The sequence below is a fragment of the Debaryomyces fabryi genome, assembly GCF_001447935.2.
Source record: "Debaryomyces fabryi strain CBS 789 chromosome Unknown contig00003, whole genome shotgun sequence".
Taxonomy (NCBI): domain Eukaryota; kingdom Fungi; phylum Ascomycota; class Pichiomycetes; order Serinales; family Debaryomycetaceae; genus Debaryomyces; species Debaryomyces fabryi.
Genome location: NW_015385429.1, coordinates 154869 through 180375, shown reverse-complemented (window position 1 = coordinate 180375; position 25507 = coordinate 154869). Strand labels below are relative to the sequence as shown.

Genomic DNA, 25507 nt, shown 5'->3' with positions numbered 1-25507 from the left:
CTCTTTCATGGGCATGGTCAGGGAATGGTGAGATAACTTCAGAATGGCCTGGTCTAGCAACTGGGTCTCTCAAATACACAGCATGACAAGTGCTAAACGATATTTCAATATGGGAAGGCAAAATAGCAAAACAACCAATAAAAGGTCTTGGGGTCCAAGGAGTGAAATATGGCTTGGATGGATCTTGACGGCCAAATAAGCCTTTTTGCCATGGCAAGTTAACGATTGCCTTAGACTCATCCTCGATAATTGCATCTTTATCTAATTTTTTATTAATCTTTAAGTTTTTAGAGAAATCAGAAGAATATGGAATCGTTTTTGTTGATTCGGATAATTTCTTTCCTTGAGAAGAAACACGGATGTATTCCTGTTGAGTCTTAACTAATTCTGATAAAGTTTGCTTCACCACGGTCGCAAGTTTGGCCTCTTCCTTAGTTGCAAATTCGGTGGATTTGGTGGAAATGAATTTTTTAGCATCTTCAACGGAAAATTGGTTAAGTAAACTGTGCTTAGTGTCAGCTAATTTTTGGTAGATTTCATTACATTTGAAAGTATTACCTTTTCCTAATTCATTAAAAGTCTCGGCCGTAACTGGGGTATCTTCAGCTTGCTTACTGGCGAGACTTAAAATCCTAGACAAAATTGATTCTCTGGTGGTGTTCTTTTGTTGCTTGATCATTTCTTTGTCAATAGCTTGATTGAACTTTCTAATCATTTCTTTATTAGAGGCAGAATTTTGTTCACTCTGGTTCAATGACTTTGGTTTATTTTGTTTCACTTCCCATACTTCTCTTGGATTAGCATGAGCTGTCTTTACGTACTTGTTCCATACAGAAATTTGCTTGTTATCAACATTGATAGCCTGTTCTAAACCTGGCTTCACTCTACCCATAGCCAATAAAACCTTTTCCGGTTTAACATTGAATACATCACCACTCTGCAATGGAAAAGAAGGGTGCTTAACTACTACTCCATTAACTTTGACATGACCCCCGAGAATAAATTGTCTTGCTTGTCTCACTGATGAAGCGAACATTGCTCTGAAAAGAGCAAATTCTAATCTCTTCTCTAATGCTGCGTATGTTTGTAATGGCATAGGTGTTGGTGCAACTTCCACACCCTTCAATGAAGCATCCAACTGAGCAACCGATTCAAGATTTGGCTTGAAGATTTGCTTCCACCGACTTTCAGTCAAATGCTCCCCGTGATATGCTCTTGTTTCCGCTTTAGCTGTCCATTTTTGTTGGAAAATGGTCTTTCCGTGGTAGCTGATCGTAGGCTTTTTGTATAAATTGAATAAATTAAATTTATTCATAGAGGCACGTACACGGCCTCTACTCATAGAGTTCATCTGTTGTGTCCTTCTAGGCATCTTGGATAATACAAACGAACTGTGACGCACTAAGACTAATTCACTATGCTAGGTTCCATATTAATTAGGTCCAGTTTTGATGAAATTTTTCACATATTTAGAGGTCGTGCGAAATTTCCAATTCTTGATTTTCAACCCCACGTGAATGAGCACATGATGTCGTTATGAAAAGCATTAAAGACCAAGTATTGGTATACTATAGTGTATTGAATTCAATTCAGTTAACCATGGATGAAGAAAGTGATATGAGGGAATGGAGCTTAGATGAAGAAATCCTTTTGTTTGATCTTATGTGTGATTTCAAACCCGCGGGACATAATAAAGATAAACAAATGAATACAATTGTCGAAAAGATGAACAAAAGTATATCAGAAGGTACGAGGGCATTTTCTGCCGAAGATATATGGACAAAACTTGGAGGAATGTACGATTTGGAACGAGTAGATGAATTGGAGGACTATATAGATGAAGATGAAGATACAGGCGAGGAAAATGATATACAAAGTGATAAGGAAGAAGATAACAAAGAAGATATCAACGCAACAAACAAAGACTCAGATTCTTCGGGATTAAGTGACGTTGAGACAGATTTGCCGAGTGATAAGGAGGAATTGGAGGTACCGAAAAGTGGAAGCAGAGGTAATAATAAGAATAAGAAGGAAAGAGGTCGTAAGGTGGACTTGAAGGAAGAAAGTACAGATGTGGAAACGAAAGATTCAGAAGTTAAGAATGAAGATGCAAATGACGGTGGTGAAAATAATGAAGATGGTGATGAGGAAAACGATGATAATGATGAAGATGATGAAGATGAGGATGAACAGGATGATGAAAATGATGAAAATGAAGGTGGTGAAGGTTCATTACCAAAAAGAGTGACACGGGGTGCAAGAAAACACCAACACGAACTTACCGAGCAAACAGGAACACCCAAGTCAAAGAAGAGAACCAGGTCTAGTGCAAAATTGGATGCGGTAGAGACTCCACCTCCAAGTAAACGTGGTCAAAAAGCATCGACACCTCCAGCACAACAAACACCAACAGCTTCGGCTAAGAGAAGAAAGAAATCCGAAGTCCAAGAATCGGAAACAGACAAGAGCAACACTAGAAGGAGTACAAGATCTTCGGTTCCAGCGACGACACCTCTGAAACCACAAGCGCCACCAATAAGACGAAGTTCAAGAAAAAAATGATATATTGGTATCATAATCACTGTACCATAGAAACCGTAAAAGTTAATCATCTACGAACGATAAATGTTTAATGCATGAATTAATTAATCAATTAAGATATAATGCTATATAGTAGAAATAAAATCACAATATTACAAATAAACCCAACCCCGAGTAGACTCTTCATGAGACGAAAGTCCAGAACTTCTCCCACAAGTTCTTTGGTTCATCATCTTCCCAAACCAAATCGTCAATCTCCCTAACACCGCTGTCAATATCACATTCCTCAAGAGGTAATAATAAGGTACCTGCTGAAAATGAGTTCTTACCGTTGAAATAGAAGTGGAATCCAATCCATAAGGCAACGAAAAAAATGTTTGAAATGTATGCAGTGAAAAATTTAGCAGCATCTATAGAAAAGAAAGCTTGGAATCCTTGGATGAAAACTAAGATAAGAATTGTAATCGAAGCATAATAAGCATTGAAAGGCATAAACATAGCCTTGAATGGCAATGAATCTCTTGAAATATTTCTAGATTTTAAAATATTCATGAATCTAATATGAGTGAAGGAGATCCAACCCCATGCAATCAAACCAGCGACAGCTGTAATATTCAATAACCAATCAAAAACAGTTTGACCCCCAGAGCTTAAAACTAAGAATCCAAGACAACCGAATGCTGCAGTAATCAATACAGCCACATAAGGAACACCGTGTTTAGTAGTCCAACCTAAAAACTTTGGTCCGACTTTAGCTTGTGCCAAAGAATATAAGACACGGGAACCACAGTAGACATTTGAATTGGCTGCAGAAATAATGGTGACCAAAATAACAGCATTAAAGATATCAGGTAAAACTTTAGTACCTGAGAGCCTAATGGCAACAATAAATGGAGAACTGCTGACATATGAACTTCCGATTGGTTCATAGTCATAAGGTACCAATAATCCAATGAACAAAATTGCAAGAACATAGAAAATAAGAATTCTGTACAAGACTTTTCTAATGGCAGCTGGGACAGTCTTTCTTGGATTCTTGGATTCACCACATGATAAACCTACCAACTCACAACCTTGGAAAGTGAAGGCGGCACTGATTAAAGAAGATAACCAACCCAAGAACCTTCCTGTGTTCTTATTGTCAACCAAAATCCCAGGACCCCAAGGACCAGGATTACGCCAGTATCTGAACCCAATAGGACCTCTCAGACCAGCCCCGCAAACCATAATGAAGGCATAGAGTAACCATCCAACAACGGCAATGATCTTCAACGATGCGACCCAGAATTCAATTTCCCCGTAGTATTTAACTGGAAATAAGTTTGTGACGGTGATAAGAAGCAAAAAAATTGCAATCCATACGGCAAGAGGAACCGCATCAGTCCAGTACTGAATAATTTGTCCCACAACAGATATTTCTAATGCAAAAGTAATGGCCCACGAGAACCAGTACGAATAACCATTCGCAGCCCCTAAAGCTGGAGAACACCATCTAGTAACAAATTGGTTAAATGACCCCGAAAGTGGTATATATGTAGCCATTTCCCCCAACGATTGAGTCACCGAAAATGCCAACGACGTCATGAACAAAAACGAAATCAACGAATTCACAGGACCAGCATCCTGTAAGATCCCCCCTGTACTGATAAAAAGCCCAGTACCAATCGTACCACCCAATGCAATCATTGAAATATGTCTAGCCTTCAACTCACGCTTCACCTCGAATTGCTCCAGCTCAAAAAACTCATTGTTGTCGGACTCCGTCACATATTGGACGTCCTTTTCCTTGGTAGGAGCAGAGGTACCTGTGACTCCCCTGTACGAGTTACTACTCGATTCTGCGTATTTTTCTAAGTCACTCATACTTTAGTATTCACAAAGCGTACCAAATTTATCTGATACCCTTCCTAGATATCCTTGCCTTAAATATAAGATCTCAAGATAAAAGAAATCGATTCCAGAGATAGCGAAATGCTTAATCAAATTTTTCTCAAGTGCATGTCATTGCGAAATTCCAAGGCATATATTTCTTTTTGCCGTACTAAAATTCCGTTTTCGTATTATACAGTCTTGCCTTTATCTTTATCTTCGTCTACACTTTCTATAAATTTGAAATTCGTCAACTGTTCCTCGTTTCATCTCCTGTTATCTAGGGTACATCGAGGTGGGTTATCTGTGGACATTATGATATGCGGAGTATGTCTCTAGCTACTTCTTATCACAAGAAGCTCACCTATTTTGTATTGCGATTCCTAGGCCTCGCTAACGTACACTGTACTTGAAGTATTTTTTTTAGATCTGTATATAGCGTGATGCCCTGAATGGTTGAACGGCATTTGTAGCCCACCTCTGATTGAACGATAACGAGCAACGAAGAAAATTGATATCACGTGATATAAGTAATATCCTTTTCTTTTGAAGGCGGGAGCGATATAGGCCCATTTGTGGGATAGGCATAGTGGGGCCAGTTTGTGGTTAGAGGGGTCGTAGTAGTAGTTACGACGCTCAAGCAGCTAGAAACGAAGTATATTGTAATAGAGCAATACAACAGGTGTAGAGACGAATTAGATTCAATTAATTCTGAAAAAAATGGTACTATAAGAGTAGAACTAAACATAAATTAATTGTATAAGACGAACTATGCCTTATCATTGGTTACACCATCGGTGCACTCGGTGGTGAATGCCAGTGACGATCAGGACCTTGAAATTAAAAGAATCCTTGTAGTTTGGGAAATCAAGGGTAAGTAGACCGTTTTGGCAACCGGTACCGAAATCCCATGAAGTAATTGATAACACAGGCCATTTTTTCATCCAAGCAAGCAGAGTCGTATGGTCCTTGTTTGATCTGTACGACTTAACTTCATGACGTAGGCTTGAAGTTTGATTCTAAGTTCATACTTAGAGAAATTTGTGCGAGTGAGTAAACGATAAGATATTTTGATTGGCCATCTCCAAGTAATAATGGCAGCAATTCTAGTAAGCTATTATTCTTGCAAAGAACTTGGTTGTCGATAATTTCATATAGCAGGAACTCCTGGCAGTTGATTATTAGGATAGATTAAAACTGAAAAGTTTAATCTCTTATACCTTTAAGATATCATACGTTGATCATTTCGATTGTAAGCTGTTATAGACTGCGTTGCAGTAATACTGCTATATAAATTAACCTTGAAATTAGGATTAAGACATCTATGTTACGCATTCCGTTGTTTTCTTTCAATATCCAATAATTTAGGATATCACTAGCAATTAGGAGTTTTCTTAACCATACAATAAAGCTCAGTCTAGTTAAAATAATTTCGAGTATAGGTATCCAATTATAGAACAGGATATAATATAACGATAGATTAATCAGTTATCTCTTCAAGATTTTTAAAATCAAAATCTACATATTTCTCCAAATGGAGTTCCCTAATGCTCCATTATCTTTAGCAATGTTTTTGCATACCTTCGTTTGGCTACTGCATATTCTTCTTTTGCATAATTACTAAAATTATCATAGTCCACTCAATATCACAAAAACGACGAGAATTACTGACTAGGAACACTAGGTGCTCACAATTCCGCAAACAATACTAGAGATAACATAACATTACCCCATGCTTCAATATTGTAGTAAGTTATTGGGAACTTTATGCTAATTGCGAAAGATTCACAATATGTTGATACATCTAAGCATATTAGACATTAGTAAGCCCCATGCTAGATCAGGAACTTGAATATTTATGATTTGAGTAAACGACATCAATTTTTCCGGCAAAGTATATCTATGCATGCTGGTAGATGGATTATATGCACAACAGTACTTTTTTGCAACACATAAAATAGAATGAAAACTGCAAATATAGCCATAGTGTTTATATCCCTTTGATTGAGGTAAACTGGATATAATTCACTGGCAAAGTTTCAGCTTCGGAATAATACTTCATGATTTCTTTTTACAATGAAAATATTATAATATCATATAATAATCCTACAAATCCTTAATTTTTTCTTTATTACCAAATCCCTAATTTTTTTCAAAGAACCAAGTAAACGTTTGACTAAAGCAATGCCCATTTCCTTATCTCCGTTGAAAATAAAAACATACAAACAAAATATCAAGCTAAAGCTTTATCGAAAAGTTTACCGCAGAACACTATCCATAAAACGATAACATATATTTGCTGCTTTGTATAGGTCTACGCCTCTTGATACACTGTAATTTCACAAATTTGGTAAACTAGTGAAAAAAAAGAGAAGGTGGGTATTGTAGGCCCTCTATGCTATATTTGTGTTGCTGAGTTTAATGTCGCATATTTTTAAACTGAGTAAATGTCTTGAAAAGTGAAAGCCGACGACAAAGTGCGCCGTGTTTGGATTTACAATATATCCCTGCGTCTCGTACTAAAAGTGGAATCGCATGAATTCGGGTACGAATTAGAGTAGTGGAGAGAGGGACTCTATTTTAATTCACAAAGTTTGAATCATAAATGCATTTACCAAGGACTTTGAATATAGAATCTACTTCAATTATGAGTTAAGTTTTCCCAAATGCAACCTGTTATTCTGTTACCTCGGATTATTTTACTTATTCTAAGCCTACCTTGAAAAATCAAATTAGTTTGAGGATTATACCCCCACTCTTGTATTTCCTCGTATAGACTTCTCTATCTATTAATACTTTAACCTATTGTTGGACTATTAAGTGCTCACATCATAACCACAACTTTTATTCATATCTCCGCAATAATGAGATTATTAGCGAAAAATCTGGCGATAATAAAAGCGAGTTCAAGCAGTCTATTTGAGATCCTACTATCCATGAGCTATATATAAAGCCTCCAATTCAGTGCTCTAATTCAAATATTCTACTGTTTAGGAATACAAAAATGACTTTAGATACGGTTGAAATTAAACAAGCTTGGTGGAAAGAAGCTTCCGTCTATCAAATATATCCTGCTTCATTCCAGGATTCAAATGGAGACGGAGTTGGTGATATTAAGGGTATCATTTCACGTTTAGACTATATCAAGTCTTTGGGTGTTGATATAGTTTGGCTTAATCCATTTTTCGACTCTCCACAAGTCGATATGGGGTATGATGTCGCTGATTACAAGAAAATTTATTCTCCTTATGGAACAATGGAGGATGTTGAACAGTTAATTTCTGGATTGCACAGTCGTGGTATGAAAATGCTAGTTGACCTTGTAGTAAATCATACTTCAGATAAACATGAATGGTTCCAGAATTCGCGTTCTAGTATTGATAATCCATTCCGTGAGTGGTACATTTGGCGCAAACCAAAGATTGACAGTAATGGGAAGAAACATCCACCAAATAACTGGCTCTCTTATTTTGGTGGAAGTGCATGGGAGTATGATGAAGAAAGTGGAGAATATTACCTTCATCTTTTTGCAAAAGAACAGCCAGATTTGAATTGGGAAAATGAAAGCGTCCGCAAAGCAGTACACGATATTATTAGGTTTTGGTTAGATAAAGGAGCCGATGGCTTTAGGATGGATGTTATTAACTTCATTTCTAAAGATCAAAGATTTCCAGATGCTGAAATAGTTCATCATGATCGGGATTATCAGTGGGGACATAAATACTATGCGTGCGGACCAAGGTTGCACGAATATTTAAAGGATATTGGTGCTATATTGAAAGAATATAATGCCTTTAGTGTTGGTGAAATGCCAGCATGTGGGGATACTAACGAAATTATAAAAGCTGTTGGCGATGAACGTGGTGAATTAAATATGATTTTTCATTTCGAATTAGTCGATATTGATCACGGTGAGGATGGAAAATTTTACTCAACCAGGAAGTGGCCTCTCTCTGATTTACATCACATCACTGATAAATGGCAACGTTTTATGCAAACTAATAATGGATGGAATGCCATTTACTTGGAGAATCATGATCAACCACGTTCAGTATCTCGCTACGCTTCTGATGCTCCTCAATTTAGGACCGTTGCTGCGAAAATGATCGCTACGTTCCTCTCATTCCAGCAAGGTACTTTGTTTATTTATCAGGGCCAAGAGTTAGGACTCAGAAATGTTCCAAAGTCCTGGGATATTTCTCGTTATAAAGATATTGAAAGCATAAATCATTATAATCTGGTTATCAACAAGAAAAGTAGTCCTCAAGAAATTGCCTATGTGATGGATAATATTCAGAATATTTCTAGAGATAACGCCAGAGTACCATTCCAATGGGATAACTCCCCAAATGCGGGGTTTACTTCTGGCACTCCCTGGATTGAAGTGAACGATGACTATAAGACTGTCAATGCTTCCAGTGAAGAAAAAGATGATGGTTCTGTACTTAATTACTGGCGAAATATCCTTGAATTAAGAAAAACGCTTAAAGAAGTATTTGTGTATGGTGTGTTTGAAATGATTTCTAAAGCCTCCGAGGAAAATATTCTTGCATTCAAGAGAGTGACTGCTGGCAAAGAGGCATTAGTTATTTGCAATTTCTCATCAAAAGAAATTGAATGGACCATCCCCACTGAGTTTGTAGGTTCCAAAGTTTTATTATCTAATTATAGTGGCTCTAAATTTTTAAATGATAAGCTGTTTACCTTGGGGCCATTCCAGTCTATTGTTAGTCTTTCTGATGAACAATAGTCGATATTATGTTACAATTACTGAACTACCAATTCTTTATAAGGTTGTAGTGCAAAACAATCAAATAGTATAATTCAATAGATATATGGTTGTGAACTTATATTAATAACTTTAGTAGTAACAATTATTGAACGTATGTCTTCCTGGCTTATCACTTATAGAAGTGATATAATATCTTAGCGCAGATTTACCTGATACAAGTACCCAGGGCCTACGAATAGATTAAAAGTTAATATTTACAAGGTATCATATGAATATGTTTCTATCTTATCTTGAGTTTATAAATATACATACATATTATTGCCTAGTGAATTTATCACGACGTAACGAGTTATTATTATAGAACATATGTCAAAATCATGCGATTTCAATTCGTTCATTTTTGTCCACGAATTCCTTAATTCCATCTTCACCCATTCTCTCCATAAGTTTCCCGGCATTGAAAACTTCGACCTCAGTTGATTCAAATCGCCTTGATGGAGTCTTCTTCTCAAATAAAGCATCTAACTCAGCAAAGGTTCTTCCTTTGGTTTCTGGTAATTCAAAAAAGGCCCATGCTGCACCAATTATGGAAAATCCAGCCCAAAAGAAACCAGCTTTAGCTTTCCAGTTCCAAGCAGTAGGGTTGAGCATATAAGGAGTAATTACCGTAACCGCTATACCTGCTATATTATAGAAGTTCCTAGCAAGAATTATTGACTTTGTGCGTAGACGGATAGAGGGTAATTCTGTTACAATACAGTAAACTATGGGACCAACAGATATATTATACGCAAACGCAAAAGCTATCAAAAGTGCTCCAATCCCCCAAGAAGCAGCGTTTTGTTGAGAACAGCCAAGGGCTCCAATGATCAAAAGAAGAATACTCATGCAACAAAGACCATAAAAATAAATCAAAAAGCGGCCATACCGGCGGGAAATAAGCCAAGATCCAAGCGTCCCTATGATACCAATAACATACATAATTATGGTGAAAGTGAATGACATGTCTTCGGACATGCCAGCTTGTATGAAAAAATACGATGCATATCCCATAAGCGTAGAGCCGCAGACGTTTTGAATAACCCAAACAAGGCAAGCGATTCTTGTACGACGTAAATCCTTACCTTTAAAACAATCCATATATGAAGGAAGATCACTTGAGTCATTTACTTTCTGTTCATCATCAATAGTCATTTGGATCTTATGGAGCATTGCTTTAGAAAGTTGATCCTTGTATAGAGCATTGTTTTCAGTGATCAATCTTTTCAAACAAATATCAGCCTGTTCTAATTTTTGCTTCTTAACCAACCACCAAGGAGATTCAGGTGCTAAAAATATTCCTATCATGATTGGTATTGGCCATGCCCATTGAATAGCAAAAGGAACACGGTATGCGAGGGCTGAATCATTGGACACGAACCCTCGAAGAACACCTGCGGCAATCAATTGACCAATACTCCAGCACATATTCACGTAAGTGGTTAAGTATGGACGTAGAACTAGTGGACAAACCTCTGAAGCGTAGGAAATAGAAAGAGTTTGAAAGGCGCCCCAAGGAACACCTAGTAAAACTTCCCCTGCAAGAATCATCTCAATATTTTTAGCAAAAAAAGGAATGAATATAAATCCTGTTACTAATATCAATGAAAATATTAGGGTCTTTCTATAGCCTATCCTATCTGCAATAATACCAGCTATAAAAAGGCCAATGATCTCACCAATATTAACTGACATTTGAATAGCTGTCTGCCAGCGTGCAGGAATCTCGTATGTTCCATCGGAATATTCTCCGTACTTTTCTTTAAAAGCCGGAAATCCAAAAAATGATGCTATCAAGGTTGTATCGTACCCCTCCATAATAATAGCAGAGGAGAGGACGATAGACCAAGCAGCAGCTTTAGGAAACTTTTTTAACCCTTCAAGCAATGTCATATTTTTCTCCTCTGCCTCATTATTTTTTGCGTTGTTTGATATGTCAAGGAACTTGTTTATATAATCATCAATATCATTAGAGTCAACAGATTGAATATCTTTTTCGAGCGATTCCTTCACTCTAGTCACCTCATTTGGGTAGTCTATATTTTCAACAAAAGTGGTGGACATTGGTTAATATTGGTTGACATTGGTTAAATTCAACTTTTGTTTTGTTACCCCAGGAGAGGTAATCCGTTATTTATTATATTTATCCGAAACATATCAATCCGAAATTGTTGAATCACCCCGCCCCCTCATTTATTTCCCCACAAATTATTTACGAAACAATTAGGATTTTCCGAAAAATTGATTTTGCTATTGTCTTAAGAATTGTATAAGACACGAATTTATCCTAGTTGACAATAGGAATGGCTTTTAAGATGGTATGAAAGTTTCAATATGTCGGAAAAAAGGATTTTCCAAACGAAAAATATAGCGACGGAATATGCGAGACAGTTAAAATTGCATTTCTCAACAATAAGTAAGGATTCCAAGTACTTATAGGTGGAAAATTACTAGTTGCAATATTAATAAAACAACTGTACAGTATTGCTGAAATGACTGTTGATTATAGATGGTGGAAAGATGCATGTGTGTACTAGGTTTGGCTAGCCTCATTTAAGGATTCAAAACGAGATGGAATCTGTGATATTCCAGGAATAATCGATTTAAAGAAAGCAATTGAAGATCAGTACAGCAGTCAGTAACCCTTCTCCAAAATATAGAGAGGAGTCGGGTAAATTGCTTGCCTTATTGCAAATTAGTATATCTGGAACCCTTTTCATTTATCAAGGCCAAGAGATTGGGATAACAAACTTTTCAAGCTCATGGCCCATTGAAGATTATCTTGATATTAATTCCATTACTTATTTCAAGCATTATAGCGAGAAACATAAAAACTATAAGAAATCCATAGAGAAATTGATGTCCAATATGGTCTTGTCAGCTCGTGATCATGGTAGACCTCATGTGCATTGGGATGACTCAGCTAATGCTAGATTTAGTAGTTGTGTACCATGGACCAAAGTCAATGATAATTACACCTATATAAATGTTCAGAAACAAGTCGAAGGTCCTGCCTCATTATTATCTTTTTGGAAAGAATGTTTGAAACTTAGAAATCTTACAAAGATTTACTTGTTTACGGATTTTTAAACATTCTCATTCTTGACGTTGGAAATGAGAATTTATTTTCTTTCACCAAGACTAAAAATGGCGAGATAATCTATGGTGTCTTAAACTTTAGTTCAGGATTGCAAAAATTTGAGCCAGAGATATCTGGACTTGGTACCTTCGTGTGACTAATATGATGTAATTCATGAAGCTTTATGTTAACCAGAAATCCATCAGTCTACAGCCTAGACTGATTGGAAACTTTGCTGATATCGCATTTTATAAGAGAGGTTGGTGGAAGTGCAGTGAACAGGCATTAGAGTGGGCAGTGCTAAATGCAACGTTAGAATAGCTAGAAACAAATTATATTATAATATACAGCATAAAATACAACAGGTGTAGAAACAAATTAGATTCAATTCATTCAGAAAGAAAAAAGGTAATTAAAGAGTAGAACTAAACAATAATTTAATTGTATAAGACAAACTTACCCTTACCATTGGTAACACCAACGGTACAGCCATCGGTACCGTCACCGTTGTAACTACCATTTTCGTAGGTACATTCACCACTGACAGTGGAGTCACCGTCAGCGACGATCTTAACCTTGAAGTTCAAAGAATCCTTGTTGTTTGGGTTTGGAATCAAAGATAAGTAGGCAATACCGTTGTCGTAACCGGCACCGAAGTTCAATGGAGCCCAGTTACCGATACCGGATCCAGAGGTACCCCAGACACAACCGTCAGTCCAATCAACACCAGCATTGTTAACGTAGTATTGAGCGGAGGTTGAGCCACCCTTCCACTTGTAGTAAGTAGATTGGTCGACAACAGAAATTGGAGAAGAGGAGCCACCGTCAACAACAGTTGGGATAACCATGTTTTCGGTACCTGGGTAATCGGTACGACAGATAGCGACAGTCTTAGACAATTGGTTCACAACACTGGCCTTGTTTTCATCCCAAGCACACAAAGTTTTTTGGTCACTGTTGGATTTGTATAACTTACCGTTCTTACATAACAAACCACCGATAGAAACACCGTTCAGAGGTTGGTTAGATGGCCATTGGGTCTTGGACATACCAGATTGACAAGCGTAAGAACAGTAAGCACCTTCCTTACAGTTACCACCGGTAGAACCATCAGAGTTTTCAATACCAGACCAACCACCGAATCCTAAGTGGTCTAAAGCAACGACGCCTTGACCAGATGGGAAATCGGAACAAGAAATGGTACCATCTTCGAAGTCCTCAGATGGATCTTCGAAAGCAGATAAGTCACCAGTTGGAACAGAACCGGAAGAACCACCGCTGGAAGCAGTGGAAGAAGCGCTGTCACTGGATGAGCTAGCAGAGCTCGAGTCACTGCTGGATGAGCTAGCAGTGGAGGTAGCAGCGGATGAAGATTCTTCAACAGAAGTGGTAGATGCAACCGAAGTGGTGGAAGTGGAATCAGATTCTTCAGTGGCAGAAGTAGCAGTTGATAAAGAGGTGGTGGTACCTTCAACAGCCTTACCGTTTCCGTCCACGGTAACAGTAACATAAGCGTAATCGTAAACAACTTCTCTCTTATGCTTGTGGTGAGCGTGCACTTGAGTGGTGGCACAATCTTCGTCTTGTGCTGGAGCTGGAGCAGCTAAAGTAACAGTGGACAAGGCCGCGAATGCAGCAATAGTAGCTTGAGTAAATTTCATTGTAACTTAATATATTAGTATATGATTTTTTTTAATACCTATAGTACAGGATGCAAATGATGGTGTTTATGACGAATTAGACTTTTGATATTAACCCCAGTAACCAAATGAGTGTGGTTATAATAAATATTAGTAGTGATAAAATGAATGAATATTTTAATAATGACAGTGTAAAATAACGAAAGGATTCTTCCATCTAGTTATATGACTTCGTGTTGATACTTACTTCGAGCTTAGTTTCAGGGGGCCCCAAGCAAGTGTTGTAATGGTGAAAACAATAATAGCAGGAGCCATTTTGCATCCATTGAACTTTCGTGTTTTCGAGAGAAACCGCGCTTGGAATACCGGAAATGGAGATTTTAGGCGCGCCCCCGGAATGGATGCGTGCGGCTAAAATAGGAAATCGGCATCCAACCAGCATTTCATGAAACCGTGAATTGTAGCATGTTTGTTACAAGCTTCTATGTCATCGGTTTAATACCTTCCACCCATGATACTGTGAATTCCACTAGATCTCTATCATAAGTGATTTGCAGGGTATTTTATACTAATCGTAAGTCCAATCAACCCAAAGAGAAGCCATAGTCCATAGTGCGCACTACATTCGCAAAAGTGGCCTTCCTGACATTATTCACTATAGTCCTCATCCATAATTTTCATTCACATAGTCATATCACAACCACTCAAATCCTTGCATCTTGTAAAATATCAATATACATACCAATGATTTAATCTGAATCTTTTGGGTAAAGGAGTGACAGGTTTAATAACCGGATAATAAAAGAAGTTCAGTTAAATTTAACGACAGTAGAGTAATATCAACAAAAATTCCAGAGAAATGCCTACAGAATATTTAGTGGAAATGTGCTTAATTTAAACAATTTCGAGGTTTGGGATCATTGGCTATTTCACCATTATCTGGCATTGATACAACGAATCTGCAAGCGACGCGGGCTGGTTCTACTTGTTGTAGACATCGGTGCAGGAAGTTACTTGATTTGTTAAACGGTTTTCCATTCGCGTAGTTTACAATTGATAATTCCGAGGGTGAATAATCAACAATGCAGCATACATACCTAGATATACGAGAATATTAACCCGCGTAAGGAGTTCTTGGTCATCATATCACAATCTAACAGGTATGAAATGAAGCCGAGAAATCGTACTTGCATGAGGTATGTTATAGTGAAACTCTAATCGTACAATTTGCAAACATTCCATATCAGTTAAGAAGGAGTGCGAGGAATGTTTCAATAGATGATGTGAACCTGCAAGACATATATGATTGGCACATGATTGTTTGTAGTGTTCGTAGTTCTGTGGTGAATGATGTAGGCTTTGGAGCAAGGCTCAGGTGTATTGCTACAATAAAATAGGAAGGAATGTCGTAGGTAACAGACATTCCAGTTGTATAAGCAAAATCATGAAACCTTGATTTGTTGATCATTGGATGACCTACGTAGACGGTATCACATGAGTGATTTTGGAATCGGGTTAATAACAAATTAGTGCAACCCTTTGCGATGTTTATTATTTATATTTGTGTGGTTTCATATGTATTGGAAATTTCAAGAAATTCTACCAAAAATTCTCAATTTTAGAAACTATTGTAGGCTCACAGGTTATATTGACCGGAATACAACCTCATTTCTTCACGAAGGTTGCTCTTATTCAACATAATCTCATTTAGTTAATTGAAATGACGATGATGTAATTACCAAAGACTTTATCATACAGTAGCCAGTACTACTTTTATTGTCATGAACACCAAGCCCACAACCACCAATGTCAAACCATAATTTGGGTAATATCTTATCAAGCAGCTGAACAATAAGCATTTGGAAACTATTGCTATCGATTCAGTTTATTATAATCTTCTATATTATGGTGATGTGGCTTATACTAGTGCTTGCAAAACATGGTGCTTGCAAAAAGCTCCATTAGGTTTGTGTTCCAATCGTCTCATTGATGTTTCACGTGATTCAAAAATAGTTTGTAATGATCATCACAAAATGCATAGGAATTTTTCAGGCCATATAATTAGCATTGATAAGAAGATTTCTTTTGATTTTAAGTAAATATGACGGAAGAAAATGCATTGGAAGATAGTAACAAGGATTCAAATTCTATTGAAGTAGAAATGAAAAAACCTACTGAGTTAGAGGAGGAAACTGCGGGACATAAATCAAGAAGTTCGGATGGAATCACTCAAGATAACCAAGACGATATTGGTGTTGAAATTGATGTCGCTGATGGTAAGTCTAGTGGTATTAATACTGAGGAATCTGCTGAGCTTGAAAATACAGTTTGTGAAGCACATGAAGATGAATCTAGGAATTCTTTAGATAAGACTGAGGGATCGAGCGAACCAGAGGGTAATGCAGCAGATGCCCTAAATGACAGTGATAGGATAGAACCAGAAGAAGAGCAGTCTAGTAATGCAAATGAAATCGAAATCGAAAATCAAATAGACGAGGGAAATGCCACTAAACTGGATCAGAGAAACGTTCTTGAGCAGGATGAGAGCAATTCTCCGGAACAGGATGAGATCAAAGAAAATATCAGTAAGACAGAAGAAACCAAGAAATGTATGACAGAATTTGATGACGATTCTAAAGATAAAACCACATCTGAAATTAAAGAAAACGAAAACGTTGACAAGCTATTGAACTCAAAGCCATCAGAGAAAGTTGAATCGTATTCAGACGACGAAATTGAATTGGACGATGAAATATCATCTGATTCAGACGATTCAAGTGAAAGCTCTGATTCAAGTTCTGAATCAGATTCAGATTCAGACTCAGAATCAAGCTCAGATGGTGAAGAAACAAAAGTATCCCATGAAGATATAGGAGATTTGGCAGACGATGAAGACGAGCCATCAAACGGACCAATAGTTTCAAAAAATGAAGTAGCTGATGAATCTGCTCCAAAGTTGCCGGAGAATTACAAAATTCCTGATAATGCACCTTTGGAATTAATTGGAGAAATTACTGGACTTGTTGAGAAAAGTGTTATTATTAAAGCCAATATTTCGGGTGAGTTCAGGGTGCTTAATGAAAGTTCTATATTTTGTTTTGAAGATAGAACCGTATTAGGCCCATTGTTCGAAACATTTGGAAGATTGCAATCTCCAATGTATCGTGTTAAATTTGATGACGAAAACGAATTCAACAAACTTAAGCAAAAGAAAGGTGCTAAGGTGTATTATGTAGTTCCAGATTCACAGTTTATCTACACTGACACTATTAAAAATTTGAAAGGGACAGATGCAAGTAACTGCCATGATGAGGAGTTACCGGAGGAAGAGCAAGAATTTTCAGACGATGAAAGAGAACTAGCAGCCAAACAGTCGAAAAAAAGAAAGAAGAAATCCAAGAACATTAAGGATAATTCTGAACTGCATGATCCTCAGCCTCCAAAACAAACGAATAATAGAAAAAGACATCATGGTAGCACTAACAACACAGAAAGTAATAATAGTAACCAAAATTCGAAGTATAAACCATATGGATATCCACAGAATAACCAGGCTCAACAATTTAATGTAGCTCCAGCAAATAATGTACATCAGCATAATAATCCATTGATCCATGGTCTACCAAGTTTACAAGTTCAACAAATTTTGCAACTTCAACAACAACAACAACAACAACAACAAGCTTATGTTCCCCAGGTACAACCAAATCAACAGCAACAGCAACCTTATTTCCCTTCACCTCAAACATTTCAGCCGCAGTTACAAAATCAGTTTCAAGGCAATTCACTGGTTTATGGTACTCCGTACAATCCGCAGCAACAACATAATATGCTAGGTCAGAATCAACACCCTATTTACAATCCGAACCAACAACCTCCAAATCCATATTTTCCACAAGGAACCCCAACCCCTTACGTTCCTAATGTCCCTCAGAATAATTTCTCACAGTGGAATCAAAGTCCTCAACAAAATCAATTACAACAATTGCAGCAACTTGTGGTAAATCATTTAAATGGGCAAACTCAGCAACAATCACCAGCATCTAATAATCTGCAATATCCTGGAGGAAACAGCCAATTTCCTCCTCAAAACTAGAAATGCATTATTTATTAAAAATTTAAATATGTACAGATGTGTATATAGTTTCTATAAATGAACCATTTATTATTTTATTAGTTTTAGAGCTTTTCGAGCTTTAGATAATGCAGACTCAGGAAACCCTGCCATTTTGGCTACTTCAAGAGCATATGATCTATCGCTGATCCCTGGCTCAAGAGAATGATCTATAATTAAATTAAAATTTCCATCTTTTTGAATAGTTTTTTCATGCAACACTTTTGTTCTGTAATACCGAATTTTATCTTGTTTAATATTATTGGAAATTAATAGATTTTCGAGTTCTTTGCCAAAATGAGTTGCAAATAAAGTCCGGCATTTATTAACATGAAGTAATTCCAATAAAGTGGCATAGGCAATTGCTAACCCTTCCTTTCCACTGGTCCCCCGACCAATTTCATCAACTATTGCTAAGGATCTTGGTGTAGCATTCCTTAAAATATTGCTTGTTTCTACCATTTCGACCATAAATGTACTTAAATCACTGTAAAGATCGTCGGATGCGCCAATTCTTGTGAATATTTTATCCACTATCCCTAAGCTTGCTTTTTTAGCAGGAACAAAGGAGCCTATCTGAGCCAAGATAACAATTATAGCATTTTGTCGCAAATATGTACTTTTACCTCCCATATTCGGACCTGAAATTACCCATAAATTACCATCAGAACCAACTTTAGTATCATTAGGAATAAACATATCGCTGACACTTTTCAAACCTGATTCCACCACAATGTGCCTACCACTGGTGATATTTAATTGAGGCGTCTTAACAAATTTCGGACACACTAAGTTATTTTCTTCTGCTAGAATTGCAAACGAAGAAGTAACATCGAGGTAATCTACTAATTTGCTAACGTTTCTTATTTCTGAAACTCTATCTAAAACCTCTTGACGCAATTTGTCAATTATTTCTTTTTCAGACTCTTTGATGATATCGATTTGTTCATCTATTAATGCTTGCAACTTTCCCCATGATTCTGGTTTATATAATAATGATCCCTTTCTTCGTTCACGAATATCCGAAGATAACAATTTATAAGCTTCGTCAATCAGTTTCTGTTTACCTGAAATATATAAAACATTTAGGTATCTTCCATGTTGAGACTTCTTTATAACAGTTAACTTCGAATCAATCTCTTGAATTTGTGTTCGTATTGATTGGATCAAATTATTCTCTTGAATCATGAGTTCTTCTAACTTGTCATGAGCTTGCTTCAATGTAGAATCATAATCCTTTTTTACTGCAAAAGAAGTACCCTGCTCTAATTTCTGTTTTCTCAAGTCTTTATATTTTTCAATAGATTTATTACTAACAGAGTATATTGCGGATTCAAGTTCCTCTGCGTCTTCTTGTTCAGTTTCTACAAAGTCACCAGTATCAATCTCAGAAACATTGAGAGTAGAAAATATCTTCTCAGCTATGGTGCTGCTAACTTTAAATTGCTTAAGAAATGGATCTAAAACTTTGCCCGCATATTTGTCTCTTTTGGCTTCTTCTTCAAGAAACGAATGAAGGCTTTCTAGTTTGGTTAAGCCATCACCAATATATTGAAGATGAGCTACTACATCACCAGTTCCGAATACAAGTCTTTGAACTGAGCGAATAAAGTCTCCTAATTGTGATAATTGTGATCTTAGGGATAATTTAAGGTAGTTATTTTCCTTGAAAAGAATAACAAACTCTTGCCGACGACGAAGTTCAGAAGCATCCAAAATTGGAGACTTAAGCCACTGGGTTAGCAAACGGGTTCCAGATGGCGTTATAGTTCTCTTAATAGTGGTTAATAGAGAACCCACCGTTGATGTGTGGCCACCTGTTGATCTTTCAGTTAATTCTAATGCTTCACGGGTTCGAGCATCCATTTGTAAGCGATCTTGGTTCCAATACTGAATTGGTACATCAAGTGTAGGGTCTGTATCTGGAAGATTCACATTAATATAAGACAAAATCATGTTCATTGCCATTTCCTCCTTAATTGAAAAGCTTTCCAATTTTTTTCTTGTTGTTTGCAAATTTGATTTAAATTGGAGTTTCAAATCCTTGTAGATTGTCTTGTGATAACGTATGAAGTATTTCCTTAGGTCTTGTAAGGACAGATGCCATTGACCACTAGTCAAGTTTTCGTGCTGAAATTCCTTGGAAATAATTATTTCACTTGGGTTTATTCGTGATATATCACCTATGAGCTCACCCAAAGTAGTTTGTTGTACATAAAACTCTCCAACTGATATATCGATCCACGAAAGCCCTATACTAAGATCAATATCAGCTGGTGTTTTGTGGAATTTTGTGGGAAATGCAATTGCAACTAGATAGTTGTTCTGATTATAATTCAAAAATGTTTCATCAACAAGAGTTCCTGGGGAAACGATTCTTGAAATCTTACGATGAATTATTGAATCATTAATGCGTTTTTCAAGCGGATATTGGTCTATAATTGCAACATTTACATCTAGATCTTGTACTAATGATTTGACAAATTTTTGCAATTGGTATGTGGGAAATCCAGCCATTGGTATAGAATAATTATTTGTTTTCCTAGAAGCTACCTTTAAGCCTAACTTCGGGCCGTATACTTCAGCTTGTTCAAAATATAGTTCATAAAAGCTCCCCACTTGAATCAAACAGACACATCCTGGATTAGCATCAATTAGATTTTTCATAGAAGCGTACAACGGTGTCAAAGCTTCATTCTGAGTCCGACCTCCTCTGTCCCAATCTAAAAGCGGTAGCTCTGTAGTATTAATTAATTCATTTCTAACTTCTGTCTCTGATTTGACAACGTTAGTCTTTTGAGCGTATCTATAAAAATTTGATATTGTAAAATTTCGAAGATGGGTTGATAATTTCAATCTTTTCGGCAGAAACTTATTTTGATATAATAATTTACGAAGTGTCATATTGGGGAAAATCTTTAATGTGTTGTCTCGAGAAAGTCATTTATCATTGATTCATTGCTCATTACTAAGAGTTTTTGCTATAGTTACAATAAGTATCATTTACAATAGATCAATATTTTTCAGATCAAACGCGTGTGACGTTTTATTAAATATATTAAAGCTATTTAGTTTAAGTAACCTTTACAGCCAGGAGCACCACATAGACATCTAATACGCTCAGCATCATTGGTCTCCTTTTCAAACTTATAATCATAAGTTAACTCTTCGTTAGCTTCAATATCACGTAATGCATAAATAACAATTCTCTTTTTACCTTCGACTTTAATAATTTTAGCTGTACAACTTGGGTTACAGCAGTGATTAATAAATCTTGCTATTCCACCCTTCTTCGTAGCATCAACAACCGTATTTTCATCAATTCTAAAAAGATATGACGAACCTATTCCTGTCTTTAAATAACTTCTTTCCCTATGTTCAGCCACTTGTTGACGAATACTTTCACCTACGTATTCAATAATCATTTCTTTAGCTGCGATTGGTTCTAAAGCATATAATCCCCAATTATGAATAGCAGATCTTGCAAAAGAAACTGGTTTTTTACGCTTAGTAAGAGCATTCAAGTTCAATATATCTGTCTCACTTCCAAGCATTTGCTTTTGCGCACTGATATCAGCAGCAAATCTCCTGTTATTAGCCCTATTGACACGAGAACTCTGAATATTATTACTATTATTATTCGTTGTAGTACTGGAGGTATTGGATTCATCATCATCGTGTTGAATAGTTTTAATTGGTTTATGAATTTTACGACGATGTGGAAGATATTCAATTTTATCTGCATCAGGGATTTTCCTGTATCCTTCACTCCTGAAAGAACCACTCTTAGAATCGAATCGGGAATCCAATGGTCCTATAATTTCTAAATCTTCAGATATTTCTTGGACACCTGCTTTAGCTTTAATGTCTTTCTGCTTCCAAGCCCAATATTCCATGTTCTTTATACCAGATTCAGATGTGACATCAGCCAATGCTGTTTGAAGTAAAGTCATATCTTCATCATCTTTAATGATGTTTTGCAAGGCATCCAAATCGAGTGGATCATTAGGAAACCTAGGGCTTTCTTCATAAACTGGCCGTGGATAATCATCTGTTGGTTGATAAATTTTATCGACATGAGAATAGTCTATGTCATCCTCATCTTCCGTTTCAGCTTTTTCTACTTCCTTATCTTCCTCTTTTTCTTCTGAAACAGGTTCCATATCTTCATCAGAAGCTGAATCATACAAGAATGATTGACGTAATTTTGTTTTCTTTTGTTTCTTTTTAACCGATTTTTGGGTGTCTTCTAATTTATCATCAACATCGTTATCATTATTCACACTACTAACCGTTGGGCTTCGTTCTCTTTTCAATGTAGGTGTTAAAGGGGTAGTTGATCTAGTTGAGTCATCTTCGTCCGATTCATCAGATTCGTGATCATAATTAAGGGCATGTTGCATTGGAATTACATTCTTTTTTGCTTTATTAGCATTTAATACTGAATTTAATCCAGACTTTGGCAAATCATTTTTCTTCCTAAAGCTTGGTAATACTGTTTGTGGTTTACTCTTAATAGCAAGTGAAGACAACATATGAGGTTTTTTAACCTGAGATACATTGTTGGTTACTACAGGAGGTGCTGCTTTTTTAGCAGCCAATTCTTTAGCCTTGAGCTCTTCAACCAACTTTGGGTATTTGTCATGACTTAATAAATCGAGAACAACAGGAGCAATGACTCTTTCCCTGATGTCCTTAGCTAAGAAGTTTTGAAATTCCTTGATTAACATGTTACTTGCTTCTTCTACGACATCATTCTGTTTTTTGTTAGACGCAAATAAATCAGAATTATCATTATTAGAAGCCAGTGAAGTGTTCTCATTGAAATTTTCAGGTAAAGCTAATTCCATAAACATCTTGTATTCAAAAAACTTTCTTCCATCCTCATTTATAAAACATCTTTCACATTCTTTAATCGAGTTGAATACAACAAAAAAACCTGATCTATCTGGAAGAACTCTCGTCCAATCGTATTTGTTGAGAACCTTTTTAATATCTTGTGATGAAACTTTTCTGGTAGAAACATATTTATCGTTTATAAAAATATAAGGACGATCTTTAATGTATTTTCTTAATTCTCGAGGCAAAAATACACCGGGAATAACTTCATTATTATGTCTTATTGACAATGTTGTTGTATTTGGTTTGAACTTAGATCCATACGAATAAGTTGCAGATTCTTGCAACTTCTTTTCCTTTGCCGCCCTTTCTGCTTCTCGTCTCTTTTGATCTTCAATGGCTTGCTGCAACTTAAGTCGCTTCTTTTCTTCCTCCTCGATTTTAAGTCTTGAAATTCGTAGCTTATCCAGTGCCACCTTTATTTTACTATCCAATAACTTATTATCGTTGTCATTAAGGGCAATTTTTAATTCGGCCCCATCTATTTTGGTATGGTTTACTCTGACATTAGCAATGAACTTTTTCGCAATACGCATAGATTTATCTGGATTTCCCTGAAATTTGCAAGTAGCAATTCCTAACGGAACAGCGTTTAAAGGATCATTAATAAACTTCAAATCTTTAATTGAATCTCCATAGCTTTTGAAAAAATTACTTAAATAAACCTCACTCGTTGTTGACGGTAAATCCCACACAACAATTTCATTTTGTGGTGGAGGACCTAAAGAGTCCTTATCGTAAATAAACTTTGGTTGAGGTAATTGTTTGAATGGAAATTTCTTCGATTTCTTATTTGGCTTGAGAAAATATGCTGATGTGCTTCCAGTACTTGATTTTCTTGGATCAGTGACTTCATGGCTAGAAACCGATTCTCCATTAAACCTAATTTTTTTCTGCTTGGTCTTGCGTTCTGCTTTGGAAAGTGATTTATCTAACTCCGGGTCATATATCACTTTGTAGTTTCTCTTGGGGTCTATTTCGGTTGTATATTCAATTTGTTTCAGTAGATCTTGGTGAAGTAAAAGCTGCGTAAAGTTGGCGTCGTTTGGATTAATACCTGTAGTGGGATCAGTACCACCAACCATATTTGCCAGTGGAATGTTATGCTTATGGGTCTTTGATGATATGCCTCCATTTTCGGAACCATCTATAGCCAATGATTTCAGTCCTACTGGAGTCTTTGTTGGTCCTGAACTAGACGAGTTTGAGTAAGTACGCGACGATGAATCCGACGAATATGCCGATGAACTTGGTGGTGGGCCATTTCTGCTCGTACTCGACCCGTAATGGCGACCTTTACTACCTGAATATGACCCATTTCTGCTATACTGATCACGATATGAAGAATGGTGGGAATTCTCATTATAATCATTATAATCATTATAATCATTATAATCATTATAATCATTATAATAGTGTCGTTGCCTATAACCGTTATTTGAATATCCTCCCCCGTAATTCCTCAGTCGATAAGGATTATATGACATGTTTAAACCTACTCTAATCCCTTGTTTAAACCTATGCAGCGACTATCAGTTATAATTCTCTCTTAGCTAGGTTTATCTCTAACTCTATTATGTCCTGCGATATAAAGCCTATCTATGTACAAAAGGGAGAACTAAGAATAGAGTACTCAAAACCAACCTGTAAATTATTATATTACCTTTCAGTCTAAGGGTCCTATGAACTGGTTAAATACTTATCAATATATAGAATAGTGCTCTGGTGGGTTTTTGTTTATACTGAAAACTCTGAAGACAGGATCTGACTTATATACAGGAAACATACAGACTAAGGCTAATTAATTATGAATATATTGAATAAAAATACGGAGTACAGTAATATATATATAACGTGAAGTGTAAGTAATGATGACAAGACATCAGACGGTACGAAAACGCCGCCAAACGACGACAGTCGCCGAACAAATTCTAATATGTCCCAAGTGGGACCATTGGACTTGGAAATGCAATTTTAAACTAATGGGACTTAACCTACGTGTATGACGCCAATTATTTAGTTCTAATGTGCTTCAAAGGCCCGGAAGAGTGGAGAAAGTTGGTGGCATATTCCTTCTTCCTGAAGTGTCTCTTCTTAGGTTCCTGGACATAGTGGTCCCATCCTTGACCCTGAGCAAATCTGATGGCCGCTTCCTTGGTGTCGAAATGCATGTTAGTACCTTGCATGTAATCAGCGGACGATTGGTAACCAATTAAATCGTTTTCCCATCTGTTTCCTCTGCCCAAAACATCCCAGTTCAATGTCCAGTGGCTTCCGTTGTGGTTGCTAGATTGTGTGGCTGGCTTGGCTTCTTGGTAAATTCTGACGATTCTCTTGGTGGTCATTTCTTCTGGTGCCCCCGATACTAATTCCTTTGGCTTTTGTGCATGGTCATATAATTCTGGCATCTTTTGTCTAACACCGCTGCTTAATGAAAACATACGGGCGCTGTTCACATTCAAAGGTCTGGCCACTTGTCTAAATAACATCTTTAGTCTATGTGTATGTGTTATTGTATTCAATACAGTCAATCTATCGAATTAATGGATCAATCTACTATACCTACTATGTTGATAGTAACCAAAATTGATGAA

General features: G+C 36.6%; 11 protein-coding genes across 11 annotated transcripts; 4 read left to right on the top strand and 7 right to left on the bottom strand.

Annotated features, from left to right (window-relative positions):
- Nucleotides 1–77: 77 nt before the first annotated feature.
- On the bottom strand, nucleotides 78–1372 carry AC631_00302 (mitochondrial 37S ribosomal protein uS4m; the record flags this gene model as incomplete). The annotated part of the gene is made up of 1 exon (XM_015609132.1): nucleotides 78–1372. A coding segment is annotated over one exon (1295 nt), but the record flags the coding sequence as incomplete, so codon positions are not given.
- A 227-nt stretch (nucleotides 1373–1599) lies between these two features.
- EAF7 (Eaf7p) lies at nucleotides 1600–2562 on the top strand (the record flags this gene model as incomplete). The annotated part of the gene is made up of 1 exon (XM_015609131.1): nucleotides 1600–2562. The coding sequence occupies one exon, from the start codon at nucleotides 1600–1602 to the stop codon at nucleotides 2560–2562; it is 963 nt and encodes a 320-aa protein (XP_015470133.1).
- Nucleotides 2563–2724: 162 nt separating this feature from the next.
- On the bottom strand, nucleotides 2725–4404 carry AC631_00300 (uncharacterized protein; the record flags this gene model as incomplete). The annotated part of the gene is made up of 1 exon (XM_015609130.1): nucleotides 2725–4404. The coding sequence occupies one exon, from the start codon at nucleotides 4402–4404 to the stop codon at nucleotides 2725–2727; it is 1680 nt and encodes a 559-aa protein (XP_015470132.1).
- Nucleotides 4405–7414: 3010 nt separating this feature from the next.
- Nucleotides 7415–9160, top strand: AC631_00299 (glycoside hydrolase family 13 protein; the record flags this gene model as incomplete). The annotated part of the gene is made up of 1 exon (XM_015609129.1): nucleotides 7415–9160. One exon carries the CDS (start codon nucleotides 7415–7417, stop codon nucleotides 9158–9160), a length of 1746 nt encoding a protein of 581 aa, XP_015470131.1.
- Nucleotides 9161–9517: 357 nt separating this feature from the next.
- On the bottom strand, nucleotides 9518–11245 carry AC631_00298 (uncharacterized protein; the record flags this gene model as incomplete). The annotated part of the gene is made up of 1 exon (XM_015609128.1): nucleotides 9518–11245. The coding sequence occupies one exon, from the start codon at nucleotides 11243–11245 to the stop codon at nucleotides 9518–9520; it is 1728 nt and encodes a 575-aa protein (XP_015470130.1).
- A 795-nt stretch (nucleotides 11246–12040) lies between these two features.
- Nucleotides 12041–12271, top strand: AC631_00297 (uncharacterized protein; the record flags this gene model as incomplete). Its single annotated transcript, XM_015609127.1, has 1 exon — nucleotides 12041–12271. One exon carries the CDS (start codon nucleotides 12041–12043, stop codon nucleotides 12269–12271), a length of 231 nt encoding a protein of 76 aa, XP_015470129.1.
- A 426-nt stretch (nucleotides 12272–12697) lies between these two features.
- SUN41 (putative glucosidase) lies at nucleotides 12698–13921 on the bottom strand (the record flags this gene model as incomplete). Its single annotated transcript, XM_015609126.1, has 1 exon — nucleotides 12698–13921. The coding sequence occupies one exon, from the start codon at nucleotides 13919–13921 to the stop codon at nucleotides 12698–12700; it is 1224 nt and encodes a 407-aa protein (XP_015470128.1).
- Nucleotides 13922–16001: 2080 nt separating this feature from the next.
- Nucleotides 16002–17996, top strand: AC631_00295 (RNA-binding snoRNP assembly protein; the record flags this gene model as incomplete). The annotated part of the gene is made up of 1 exon (XM_015609125.1): nucleotides 16002–17996. One exon carries the CDS (start codon nucleotides 16002–16004, stop codon nucleotides 17994–17996), a length of 1995 nt encoding a protein of 664 aa, XP_015470127.1.
- Nucleotides 17997–18065: 69 nt separating this feature from the next.
- Nucleotides 18066–20918, bottom strand: AC631_00294 (mismatch repair ATPase; the record flags this gene model as incomplete). Its single annotated transcript, XM_015609124.1, has 1 exon — nucleotides 18066–20918. One exon carries the CDS (start codon nucleotides 20916–20918, stop codon nucleotides 18066–18068), a length of 2853 nt encoding a protein of 950 aa, XP_015470126.1.
- Nucleotides 20919–21082: 164 nt separating this feature from the next.
- On the bottom strand, nucleotides 21083–24400 carry SET1 (histone methyltransferase; the record flags this gene model as incomplete). The annotated part of the gene is made up of 1 exon (XM_015609123.1): nucleotides 21083–24400. The coding sequence occupies one exon, from the start codon at nucleotides 24398–24400 to the stop codon at nucleotides 21083–21085; it is 3318 nt and encodes a 1105-aa protein (XP_015470125.1).
- Nucleotides 24401–24925: 525 nt separating this feature from the next.
- Nucleotides 24926–25402, bottom strand: AC631_00292 (uncharacterized protein; the record flags this gene model as incomplete). The annotated part of the gene is made up of 1 exon (XM_015609122.1): nucleotides 24926–25402. One exon carries the CDS (start codon nucleotides 25400–25402, stop codon nucleotides 24926–24928), a length of 477 nt encoding a protein of 158 aa, XP_015470124.1.
- Nucleotides 25403–25507: the final 105 nt, after the last annotated feature.